Source organism: Dendrobates tinctorius, unplaced genomic scaffold (genome assembly GCF_039654945.1).
Source record: "Dendrobates tinctorius isolate UK_male_01 unplaced genomic scaffold, ASM3965494v1 ptg000323l, whole genome shotgun sequence".
NCBI lineage: Eukaryota > Metazoa > Chordata > Amphibia > Anura > Dendrobatidae > Dendrobates > Dendrobates tinctorius.
Genome location: NW_027361990.1, coordinates 298,208 through 311,307, shown reverse-complemented (window position 1 = coordinate 311,307; position 13,100 = coordinate 298,208). Strand labels below are relative to the sequence as shown.

Below are 13,100 nucleotides of genomic sequence, written 5' to 3'. Positions count from 1 at the left end.
AAGCATGATACCCTATAATAGGTAGATTGGAGATGTACATTGAATTCTATGGTAGATAACCTAGGACCCACCATTCACTATAGGTGATGGGCGCAGTTCACCTCTTCCCTCTCCCTGCACAATGATCTCTGCACAGATCACAGAGCATGCCCACAACATTCTCCCATGCAAGACCTATTGCATCGCTGGTCACTGTGGCAGCTGTAAAGCAAATCTTCTAAATGCCGTTAGCAGCAGCTCAGGCAATATGTCTGCCCCAATAATTATGTTACAGAAATTAGAATAAAAAAATCCTAAAATAAAAACAATTTACAAAGCAAAAATATGTATGAGTATCTGGACTTAAATATAAAAATAACATAGGTGATACATCACCTTTTAACTGGGGCAAAACTGAAATAACATTTTATACAACAAACAAGTTTAAAGATGAAGTTTAAGCATCTAAACCAGTTCTGATGACAATGGGCCATTACTACAATAAAAGATGTACAAAATGTTAGATTCTCAAATGTTAAGTTATAAGTTGATCATGAAACATCTTACAAAGAAATATTGATCCTGAGTTGGTTCTTATTCTGCAATTCACAGCTAGATAAACAGTAGTTCAGTATATCACAATTTCAAATGCCTCAATGCAAAAAAAAAAAAAAATACAAGTATTAGGGTACTGTAAAGGGGTCAACAACCACCCCATGTTCAGTTTTATAATAGATATATCACAAATAGATAATTTATGAGTGCAGAAAATAACTTACTGTAGTAAACTGTAAAAGTCCAGCGGCTTAAAATCTACAGAGGGAGCAAATCTACGGATGGTCCAATGTGTAGAAATGCTTAAACTCCTGCCGGCTGTCAGTGCCTGTTTGGAGTTGTAGTTTGGCAAAAGCTGAAAAGCAGCAGTATGTAGACCACAGCTTTAGTAACCGTCATGATGTCATGTTAAAGTTAGTACTCGTTTTATCACTACCCGGTGTAAGAAATATAAAGTGGACGGCAAAAATATCACATGTACTTACTAAAATAGACATTGTCTAACCCTTACAAAAAGTTTACAGTTAATGGTTTCTCAGTCTACATGTATTGCATGCGATGGAGCCAATCTGTAATCCTCGAGATTAATTTGCAACACAGAAGACCCCTGTAATTGAGCACTCCAGATAAAACTGATACACTGATGTGCCTATTGCAGGGCCTAAGTCAATGAAGCTTGCCACTTCACACACTGCCTTATGAAGGCCAGAGACTCACATTATTGACTTTGTGCTAGTTTTTCAAGTAAAATGAGCCCCATAAAGTTGCTATTTGCAAAAAGGTTGCAAACTGTGAAAAAAAACTTATGAAATGTTTGAGGGCGTGGCTTACTGTGAGGGGTGTGGCTAAGGACAATCAGACAGATTAAGTCTAAAGCCGAAAAATGCTGCAAATTTTGGCCCAAATTTAATTTCCGGAATTTAAAAAGGTACAAAATGCGCCAAATATAAAAGGTAGGCATTTATTAAAAAAAATTGTTGCAGTTTAGTCAAGCTATATATGTCTTTTTACATTGGAGTAGGATTTTGCAACTGCAACTTTAAACTAGACACCCCGCAAAGGGCAGAAAAATGGGGCCGCACAACCTCAGTCTTCGTGGACGGGAACATACCTGACAGCGGTAGGAATAAAAAATATTCTGAGGAGGAGAACCACAAGATCCGGTCTGGGCACTGAGGGATGCAGTCTGTTAGGCACGGCACCCCCCGCTGGGTATTGTCCGGGTGGTCCCGGAGGAGGCATCATCATTCATCCAGTCGTTCTTTCCAGAACCGATCTACAGTCAGTGTTAGTAGGAGAATCTCCGGTCCTCTGGATATCCGAGCTTGGTCAGGTTGTCCTGACATGCAAACTGGATCATAGGTGGGGGGCCGCACATGAGCACCAGGGGGTTGTCTGAAGGGGGAGGCAGATGCTTCTTTATCATGTCGGCCGTGACAAAGCCGCTTCCGTGCTTCCAGCCTGGATACAATGCATGAAATAATGAATGTTAGACCACCAGAACCACGACCCCCGCGATGCTTGTTCCTCCCCCATCCTGCCTTTCGGCTCGCCCATTCCCTGAATGGGATTATTTGGGATTTTTAAGTTGATGGCTATTCCCATGTCAGTAAGTGCCGGCAGAGTGAAGAGGTTGGTGTACGTGTCCTGTAGAGCCGAGGGGCCAGAGGCACCAGACGCAGGGAAAAACACAAAAATGGGGCACAACGTTGAATCTGTGCTCCATATACTCAGGATACACGGGGATCCCAGTGATATGCCATGGCTTACGGAGATGAGAATAGCCCTTTAAGATGGCGTCCTCGTATACACAGATATCGTCCCGTATACATCTATTAACCTGAGAGCCAAGGGGTGATAGATGGGTCCATATAGAGGGATCAGAAATCCCTCCGATGCCTGTGACGGCCACTGTCATCAGAGCCCAGGCGGCGGTACCGTCCCGTCTAGCCCAATGACTGGCGGGCGGTTCCCAGCCGATACCCCGTACTAATAAAACACAGGAGCGGCCCCTTTAAGTAAAAGGGTTTTGGGCATTTCAGGTAATTCTAGTCAGAGGCAGAAACTGAAGAGCATTAACGAGCGACCCCCAACTATCTGGTGTCATGTGGCAGAGCGGCCGGGGCCTGCCTGCCCTTCCCCCGGTTATAGGGGCCGGTGTACAAGTTGCACAGAGGCGTTACCTTGTGGCGGACGGTCCCTGACCCCCCATGCACCAGTGTCCGGGCCTGCCTGCCCTTCTCCCCCAGTTATAGGGACCGGAGCACAAGCTGCACAGATGCGTTACCTTGTGGCGGACGGTCCCTGACCCCCCATGCACCAGTCTCCGGGGCCTGCCTGCCCTTCTCCCCCAGTTATAGGGACCGGAGGACAAGCTGCACAGATGCGTTACCTTGTGGTGGACGGTCCCTGGACCCCCATGCACCAGTGTCCAGGCCTGCCTGCCCTTTCCCCGGTAATAGGGGCCGGTGGACAAGCTGCACAGATGCGTTACCTTGTGGCGGACGGTCCCTGGACCCCCATGCACCAGTGTCCGGGCCTGCCTGCCCTTCCCCCGGTTATAGGGGCCGGTGTACAAGTTGCACAGATGCGTTACCTTGTGGCAGACGGTCCCTGACACCCCATGCACCAGTGTCCGGGCCTGCCTGCCCTTCTGCCCCAGTTATAGGGACCGGAGCACAAGCTGCACAGATGCGTTACCTTGTGGCGGACGGTCCCTGACCCCCCATGCACCAGTGTCTGGGCCTGCCTGCTCTTCTCCCCCCGTTTATAGGGGCCGGTGTACAAGCTGCACAGATGCGTTACCTTGTGGCGGACGGTCCCTGACCCCCCATGCACCAGTGTCTGGGCCTGCCTGCCCTTCCCCCAGTTATAGGGGCCAGTGTACAAGCTGCACAGCTGCGTTACCTTGTGGCAGACGGTCCCTGACACCCCATGCACCAGTCTCCGGGGCCTGCCTGCCCTTCTCCCCCCGTTTATAGGGGCCGGTGTACAAGCTGCACAGATGCGTTACCTTGTGGCGGACGGTCCCTGACCCCCCATGCACCAGTGTCCGGGCCTGCCTGCCCTTCTCCCCCCGTTTATAGGGGCCGGTGTACAAGCTGCACAGATGCGTTACCTTGTGGCGGACGGTCCCTGACCCCCCATGCACCAGTGTCCGGGCCTGCCTGCCCTTCTCCCCCCGTTTATAGGGGCCGGTGTACAAGCTGCACAGCTACGTTACCTTGTGGCGGACGGTCCCTGACCCCCCATGCACCAGTGTCCGGGCCTGCCTGCCCTTCTCCCCCCGTTTATAGGGGCCGGTGTACAAGCTGCACAGCTACGTTACCTTGTGGCGGACGGTCCCTGACCCCCCATGCACCAGTGTCCGGGCCTGCCTGCCCTTCTCCCCCCGTTTATAGGGGCCGGTGTACAAGCTGCACAGATGCGTTACCTTGTGGCGGACGGTCCCTGACCCCCCATGCACCAGTGTCCGGGCCTGCCTGCCCTTCTCCCCCCGTTTATAGGGGCCGGTGTACAAGCTGCACAGATGCGTTACCTTGTGGCGGACGGTCCCTGACCCCCCATGCACCAGTCTCCGGGGCCTGCCTGCCCTTCTCCCCCCGTTTATAGGGGCCGGTGTACAAGCTGCACAGATGCGTTACCTTGTGGCGGACGGTCCCTGACCCCCCATGCACCAGTGTCCGGGCCTGCCTGCCCTTCTCCCCCCGTTTATAGGGGCCGGTGTACAAGCTGCACAGATGCGTTACCTTGTGGCGGACGGTCCAGAGTGTAGAAAAGCTTAAACTGCTCCGGATGAGACTTCATGACAGATTCCAGCTCTGACCGAACTAAAATGTCATCTTCAGTCTAAAGAACAGAAACACCAGATCCGTCACCTTCGAGAGATCTTTACCTCCAAACATGAGATCTACTCCCTATCTTGGGTCTACGCCGCCTCCTCCTCCATGTCTGGGATCTACGTCTGCTTCCTCCTCCATATCTGGGATCTACTCCATGTCTAAGATTTTCTCCTCCATAGCTGGGACATATGTCTGCCTCCTCATTCTCCTCCAGTTATGGAATTTACTCCATATCTGGGATCTATTCCTCCATGTCAAGAATCTACTCCTTCTCCATAGCTGGGATCTATGTCCGTCTCCTAATCCATTTATGGGATCTGCGCCTCAATGTCTAGGATCTACTGCTTCTCTTCCATGACTTGGGATCTACTCCTCCATGTCTAACATTTTCTCTTTCTCCTCCATAGCTGGGACATATGTCTGCCTCCTCCTTCTCCTCCAGTTATTCGATCTAATCAATATCTGGGATCTATTCCTCCATGTCTAGGATCTACTCCTTCTCCATAGCTGGGATCTATGTCTTTCTCCTCCTACTACTACATTTAAGGGATCTATTCCTCAATGTCCTCTATATCTGGGATCTACTCATCCTCCATAGAATTTCTCGGATCCATCCCTGCTTTTCCTTTACATTTCTGGGATCTATTTCTGCCTCATCGATGGCACAGCTCCCTCATCACTGGCACAATCTGAAAGTAATCCACTGGATCCTGCGGTATCTAATACAAGAGGTTCTCTGTATACAAACGGATGGGATCTGATGAGGATCAGCACAGGATGTAGTATGGCAGGAATTAGATGAAAAAAGATCCCGTGTGAGGGAGGAACTGGAGAAAAACTGCACAAACCCGGAAAATCCTGAACACAGAATGTTTACTATTTCTCGGATGGGAACGGCTGATAACGGAGAACAATAGACTGATTGATGGTAAATTTGATATAAAATAGCAGCGCATTGTGTGAACTGTCACTGCGTTTTTTTTCCCCTTTTCTTTTTTATAATTGATTCTTATTACCTGGTTGGCGAAAATGAGGTAACATCTCGTGTCATCGTTCGGATCCTGAGTGATGTGACGGATCAGCTGCAGCATCGGAGTAATGCCTGGAGACGGGAGGAGAGTCGTTACAGCTTCCCGAGAGCGGACGGTAATAAATAATACCGCAACACACCGCATGCATATCACTGACATATAGTGTCCACATATCACCGCCATATTCACAGAATACACACATGCATGACCTACATAATATCACCATGCCCATAGGACTGTCATGCAGTAGCATCACTATGCTGCAAAACAGCGCCCACAATACTGCCATATGGTGGCAATATATCACTGCCCACATATTACCACCATGCAGTGTCTAAACTAGGCTGCCATACAGTGCAAACACGATATTGTCAAACACTGACCAGATATTACTGCCATACAGTGCAAACATGTTGCCATACACTGACCACATATTGCTGCCATACATAACACGGCAATACAGTGCCCACATACTGTAAGTGTCACACAGTGCTTACACATCGCTGCCATACCATTCTGACATAATACCGCCATGCAATGGTTATATAATACTGCTACATATTGTCCACATAACGCTGCCATTCTGTGCCAAAATTATTCTGCCGTGCATCATCCACACAATGACGCAGGACGTACGCAGAATACTGAGTGATGGCTAAATAATGCATAAGAAAAGCAGACGTCAGAGTAGAGCAGTCGCTACAGGGTAAACGCAGCAGCTGCCGCTATAATGCCGTCAGGCCATTGTATGCGAGTGTGCGGTATGTTCTGCAGCTGTTCCATGTGGCAGGAGACGACGCTGCTCCGCCTGGACCTCCGGCCTCGTGCACACACCAGCGCGTTTCACCAGTCACTCAGGGATTATGTCATAGTACCGCAGTCTAATGTAATACAACCCCTATCAGGTTCACACTGCACCTGCCAGGGGCAGATGACGCAATGATTCCTGGTATATAAACCGCCCCTCTATATTACAGATGTCTGGCATGGGTAATGGCTTAGCATTCCCGCCCGTACCGGCGCAGTTTTCACCCTACTCCCGCTGACGCAGCACTCACCCCTTGTCCCTACCGCTCCGACCAACGCAGCACTCACCCGTCCCCACCTCCTCGCCTGCACAGCATTCACCCGTCCCTGCTGGCGCAGCACTCACCTGCCCCCCCCTCCCCACCAATGTAGCACTCACCCGTCCCCCCCTCCTCGCCGACGCAGCACTCACCCGTCCCCCCTCCCTGGCAGCGCAGCACAGTACTCACCTGTCCCCCCCTCCCTGCAGCCCAGTACTCACCCGTCCCCCCCTCCCTCTCCGCAGGCGCAGCACTCACCCCTCCCCCATGCAGCACTCACCCATCCCACCTCCTCGCCAGCGCAGTACTCACCAGTCCCCCCCGCCAGCATCCCCAGGTGCTTAGTGGACTTAGTCTGCGGCTCTGACTTCTTATCCAGTCTGATGGCGAATTTACCTGAAAGAAAAGAGTAAATGAGTCCCGCACCGGAGCCGTCATCGCTGATGCTGGGAGGGATGCAGAAACGAGCCGCACTGGGAGTTGTAGTCCCTCGCAGCGATGTGCAATAGGAAATCGCTTATACGGCAATTCCTGGTGAGTGAAGACTCTGGAGAGCCCAACGTGTTGGAGAATTTTCACAGTTAGTCTTAGGGAATTGTCATGTAAGCGATTGCCTGTATGTCACCGTATGGGGTACCGGACCACGCACCCTTTCCCTTGTAGACCAGAAGACCATTGGGGCCTCGGAAATCCACAGTGTCTCCGATCTTTAGGCCGTCCAAATACTGGGACATTTTCCCCCCATCCGGGAATTTCGGGTTCACTTTTTTGTAGTAAACCTGTAGAGCAGAAAGGACGACTTATTATAGGGTTAATACGTCCCCACACAATGCAGCACACTACCCCCCGCAGACCCCGAACCAGCAGGACATCAGCAGAACTCTGGAGCGGCAGCTGATATTTGTCTCCAGTCACATCCAGAGCTGCACTCACAGTTCTGCTGATTTTCTCTCTATACAAACAGCGCCCCCTTCAGGTTCAGCGTCTGCATACAATGTGCACTGTGCATTGTGGGAGATGCATTCACTTCCATTAGGGCCAGATAAAGTGCATCCTACATTACCCACAATGCACTGCAGACACCTTAGGGCCCCGCGTGGCCACTATATGCATGTTTCTGTCCCATGCAGCAATACTTTACACTGCAGCACAATACTTTACCTTTACAACAAGGTCCACGTGACCTTTCACCTCATCGCTGGACACCGGGGTGTACGCCCGGACCACCAAGCTGCCGTTAACTTTTGCTGATAGATAGACGTGTTGCCCTGTGTGATAAAGTCGGGGCAGTTATAAGGCACGTGCGGGAAACATGGCTGCACACAGCACCACCCTCTCCAGCTCGCCTAGTGATGTGTATGGGGCTGAGCCGCAGTACCACACATGACCTGCACACCGGGGAGGCGCTGCTCCTGGCAGGATGCAGCCACAATTCTTACCTACAGGAAGCCCCAAGATGTGTTCAGATGACGGGAGGCCAAATCTGAATCTCTTGGTGTCATGGCTGATTTCCTGAAAATAGAGAATATAATCCACCAGTGACGCTGAACGTCAGAGTGCTGCATGGATAGCAACTCCCGAAATACCACTAGTCATACATCTCGGCCCCTACAACATGGGGAGAGCTCCCGACACCAAGAGATGCTTCACTAGTCAGGTGAGGTCATCAGTGGCTCGGTGAGGTCATTAGTGGCTCGGTGAGGTCATCAGTGGCTCGGTGAGGTCATCAGTGGCTCGGTGATGCCATCAGTGGCTCAGTGAGGTCATCAGTAGCTCGGTGAGGCCATCAGTGGTTCGGTCATGGCATCAGTGGCTCGGTGATGCCATCAGTGGTTCGGTCATGGCATCAGTGGCTCGGTGAGGTCATCAGTGGCTCGGTGAGGACATCAGTGGCTCGGTCATGGCATCAGTGGCTCGGTCATGGCATCAGTGGCTCGGTCATGGCATCAGTGGCTCGGTGAGGACATCAGTGTCTCAGTGATGTCATCAGTAGCTCGGTGAGGCCATCAGTGGCTCGGTGAGGCCATCAGTGGTTCGGTCATGGCATCAGTGGCTCGGTGAGGTCATCAGTGGCTCGGTGAGGTCATCAGTGGCTTGGTGAGGTCATCAGTGGCTCGGTGAGGTCATCAGTGGCTCGGTGAGGTCATCAGTGGCTCGGTGAGGACATCAGTGGCTCGGACATGGCATCAGTGGCTCGGTGAGGACATCAGTGGCTCGGTGAGGACATCAGTGGCTCGGTGAGGACATCAGTGGCTCGGTGAGGACATCAGTGGCTCGGTGAGGACATCAGTGGCTCGGTGAGGACATCAGTAACCACTTGGCCCTGTTCCTACTGAGCCAGTGATGGCAGCATGACCAGGGCTGACCGTCTATCCTCCCCGGGGGGCACTGCAGCTGGCACCATTTTAGGGGCGACCTCTTGGACTCCCGGAAGGTCTCAGATGAAGCCTTGGTGCGAAACACACAACCAAGGAGCACAACACAGGGTGCGGGGGAGACGCAGGGCATGTAGAAGGGGGTCACAGTGATGGGGATGCTTATGGGCCTCCAGTAAGAGCCACAGTCGGCGGTACGTGATTCCTGTCTACAAGGGGCAGACCGTGGCACACTGTGGGCAGACCGTGGCACACTGTGGGCAGACCCCTGGGCACTCGCACATACTGCTGTACCTGCTTCTCGACCAGCGGCAGCGGATACTTGGTGTTCGGATCCAGCAGGGTGACCGCTGCTTTCTTCTGCCGAGACCCCAATGATCTGATGAGGAATAATAAAATGGTGACACCAGCCACGACGAGCGCGACCATCACACCGGTCTCCTGAAAAACAAGAGGCGCAAAGAGCGTCACCGTGCAGCCATCACGTCAGCACTCAGGACGCCGCGTCTGTCGCTGTTCTATCTGTGGGGCGCTCATTATTAATGGCACCACACCGTGTAATAAGTCCATAGAGCGTCATCTGCCATCAGCGTCTACACGGACCAGAAACGCACGAGTGTGAACAGGACTTTCTGCAGACGTCGGTCGTTCTCTGACACATGGAGACTGGTCTCATCCTGCTCCGCTTTGCTGGCAGCACTCACTCAAATAAACAGGAAAAAAAAAAAAACACAACACCACGACCCATCTGTGGCCCCCGGGGGTTGTGCGATATTCACTGTTTGCCGGGAGAAACTCAGAAACCGCAGATTATCTTATTTACAAGAAAAACAGTGGTGCGGAGCAAAAAGGGTTAAAAATGATTGGAGCCGTGTGTGCACTGTATGGCAGCATTATTTACGGAGAGTATCTCTGTACGTGCATACACCGTGCGTTACACAGCTATCGTCATATGTGAGCAGGGGCCACGGCTACGTGTCAGGATATGGGCCTGTGTCAGTATAGCGGTATTTCTGCACCACATACGGTACATTTCTATAATAACCGGAGAATATAATACTCCCACAGGATCAGGCCCGGTCACTCCCCACAATTGTGTTCTTTGCTGGAGGATTTTTCTGTAACGTGATCCCGATATTCAATAATTCGCTAATGCCGGCGTGTTAATCTCCCTTATACGTGCAAACAGTGAAATCGTGCGCCCGCCCTGCGCCCCAGGCTTTATAATGGGGTATCCCAGCAGAATCCGCAGCTGCCGCCGACCCTCCCATGGCCTGACACCACCCGACCCACTGCATGGGGCAATGGACGCTCAGTCCTCCCTCTCTATACATCAGACCAGCCACATTCCCCCTGGGGTCGTGAATGGAGAGGCACAGATGTAGCAGAGCCGAGCCGCTCGTGGCATGTAGTGTCACACATGGAGGCGGCGTCCGGGTGATGGGACGGCGATGGCTCTATTCACTGCGATATCAGAACCATAATCGTATTCACAGCATGACCTGCTACACCAAGGAAAGCAAAGAATCATGGAAGGGACGGAGAGATGGAATAGATAGATAATGGATAGATATAAACTGTGTTCCAAAGTATTATGTACAAAGAGTTTCGGAGTGATAAGGTTAGAATTTTTGTGTTTGTCCTTTACACTCATTGCTGGTGATGGGTGTCAGGGCTCTTTATATCACTGAAAGCAATTGCAGAGACCTGTGCACATTAGTTTGGCCGGTGTGTCCAAATAAAGGCAAGACTACTGAAGAAGGCTGTTCCACATTATTAAGCAGCCGACATTTTTTGCCAAAATGGGAAAGGAAAAGGATGTGTCGGCTGCTGAGAAGCCACAAATTGTGGAGTGTTTAGGTCAAGGCATGACTGCAATCAACATTGCCAAGACACTTCATCGTGATCATCGCACAATCAAGAAGTATGTCGCTGATTCCCAGCACACACGTGTGCGAGCTGATAAGGAAAAATTGAGGACTCTTTCCAACAGGCAATTGCGTCAGGTTAAAAGAGCAGCTGCAAAAATGCCTTGTCATAGCAGCAGACAAGTTTTTGAAGCTGCTGGTGCCTCCAACGTCCCCTGAACAACAAGATGCAGGGTCCTTCAGAGTTTTGCAGCTGTGCGTAAGCCATCCTGTCCACCACCTCTATCCACTGCACACAAGCAGAAACGGCTCCAGTGGCCAAACGAGACATGAAGACTGATGAGTGCCGTGCAACGCTCGATGGTCCGGATGGATGGAGTGGAGGATGGCTGGTTGATGGACACCCCATGAAAACACGGCTAAGGCGCCAACAAGGAGGAGGTGGAGTAATGTTTTGGGCTGGAATCATGGGGAGAGAGATTGTCGGCCCCTTTAGGATCCCTGACAGGGTAAAGATGAACTCCATAATCTATGTGGAGTTTCTAGAACAGCACTTCCTGCCATGGTTCAAGAGGAAGAACCGTGCTTTCCGCAGTAAGATCATTGTCATGCCTGATAATGCACCGTCTCATGCTGCAAATAACACATCTGCATCTCTGGCTGCTATGGGCATAAAAGAGGAGAAACTTATGGTGTGGCACCATCTTCCCCGGACCTCAACCCCATTGAGAACCTCTGGAGCATCATCAAAAGGAGCGTCTATGATGGCGGGAGGCAGTTCATTTCTAAGCAACAGCTCTGGGAGGGGATTCTGTCCACAGGCAAAACAATTGAAGCACAAACCATCCAAAAACTGACAAATCCAATGGACGAGAGCGTTCAGAAGCTTCTTTCCAACAAGGGTCCTATGTGCAAATGTAACATCACCCAGAAGAAAGTTTGGACTTGAAAACTATTTGATTTCATTCTGTAATAAGCTGATAATGATTATAATTTCACAACTGACCATTGTTTTGTTCAAAATAAAAAGGTTGAAAACTCTGCTGTGCATAATAATTTGGAACCTGCATTGTGAGTGTTTCTTATTTTAAAAAAATATACTGTTTTCATAGGCAGTTTGTTCAAAAACATTGCAATTATACTAGAATATTAGATGACTGGAAAATAACAATGACTGCAATTCATATAGGTAAATTAGAGAATAGGAGGAAATATTTTTTGCATAATAATTTGGAACACAGTGTAGATAGATAATAAACAAAAAAACGACCAGCACCTCCTAGTGTGAACACGTGCATGCTGCAAAAACTGCACACTATAGAGAAAAGGAATCCAGCAACACATGCATGAATCTAGGCCATGTGATGATTGATAGATAGATAGATAGATAGATAGATAGATAGATAGATACATACAGAACACGTCTTCGCCCCATCAGTCACCGGTCATTATGGGGTCACCGCTGTTGTTAGTCACCGGTCATTATGGGGTCACCGCTGTTGTCAGTCACCGGTCATTATGGGGTCACCGCTGCTGTCAGTCACCGGTCATTATGGGGTCACCGCTGCTGTCAGTCACCGGTCATTATGGGGTCACCGCTGCTGTCAGTCACCGGTCATTATGGGGTCACCGCTGCCGTCAGTCACCGGTCATTATGGGGTCACCGCTGTGACACTTTGTATCAATATTTACACCTTTGTTACATTGTGTTGACACTTGGATTCCATTAACCCCCTGATGGCCGCAGCTCAGAGTCCTGAGCATCTCAACAATGTAGATCAATGTGTCACAGAGGTGTGAATACTTGTGCACCCCGCTCCAGCACTTACCATGATGGCAGCTCGGCTTCTTGCAGTGGAGGCAGCAGACAGGTCCTGATATCAGAGGTGTCTCCTCCTCCCTCCAGGATCCTCCTCCTGCTCTGGGGCCAATGCTGGGGGAGGGGAGAGGAGGCTGCAGGTGTGTGAGGATGCATGCTGGAACTTGTGGTGCCACAGGTACAGAGCTGACACTTGTAGCTCCTCACAATCTGTAGTGTGTGGGTATAGGTGAGCGATATCTGATGTGTTTGCAGTGGATGATAGGACTTGTGGTTAGCTGCATGATGGGGGTAGTAGTGCTGATTATTTTTTACCTTTTGAGTCTTGTAGGTTCCTTTTTTTTAGTAAAAGTTTGGATTTTAAGACTTTATAGGTTTGCACCAGGTCTATTTGGCTTTTGCTCTTTTTTTGCAGTTTTTTCTAATCCTCGTCGTTTTCGCTTGTGATTTTTCATACTTTTTTTGGACACTTTATCATCTGTGGCTTTTCTGGAATATCGCATCGCGTCCTCTTAGTTTTGCTCCTGATCTGAAGCCGAGGACAAAATATCCAATATTGTTCAC

At 50.3% G+C, this 13,100-nt stretch overlaps 1 protein-coding gene across 2 annotated transcripts; it reads right to left on the bottom strand.

Moving 5' to 3' along the window:
• Positions 1 to 303: 303 nt before the first annotated feature.
• LOC141074098 (NADH-cytochrome b5 reductase 2) lies at positions 304 to 12,684 on the bottom strand. Of its 2 annotated transcripts, none has more exons than XM_073561632.1 (9): positions 12,547 to 12,684; positions 9,144 to 9,290; positions 7,914 to 7,986; positions 7,636 to 7,742; positions 7,124 to 7,253; positions 6,787 to 6,870; positions 5,393 to 5,478; positions 4,284 to 4,383; positions 304 to 1,995 (listed from the first exon to the last, which is right to left on the bottom strand). In XM_073561632.1, exons 1-9 carry the CDS (start codon positions 12,547 to 12,549, stop codon positions 1,823 to 1,825), a joined length of 903 nt encoding a protein of 300 aa, XP_073417733.1. In that variant the 5' UTR covers positions 12,550 to 12,684; the 3' UTR covers positions 304 to 1,822. The 2 variants fall into 2 exon arrangements, with proteins under 2 accessions (XP_073417733.1, XP_073417732.1); XM_073561631.1 differs by lacking the exon at positions 12,547 to 12,684 and adding an exon at positions 12,412 to 12,459.
• Between the last annotated feature and the right edge of the window lie 416 nt (positions 12,685 to 13,100).

Excerpts from the sequence above, each read along its gene's own strand:
- LOC141074098 (XM_073561631.1), bottom strand. The coding sequence starts at position 12,444 with ATGGAATCCAAGTGTCAACACAATGTAACAAAG. Across the intron at positions 9,291-12,411 it reads GTCAACACAATGTAACAAAG|GAGACCGGTGTGATGGTCGC; the intron begins GTGTAAATATTG and ends CTTGTTTTTCAG. Across the intron at positions 7,743-7,913 it reads CATCTTGGGGCTTCCTGTAG|GGCAACACGTCTATCTATCA; the intron begins GTAAGAATTGTG and ends TTTATCACACAG.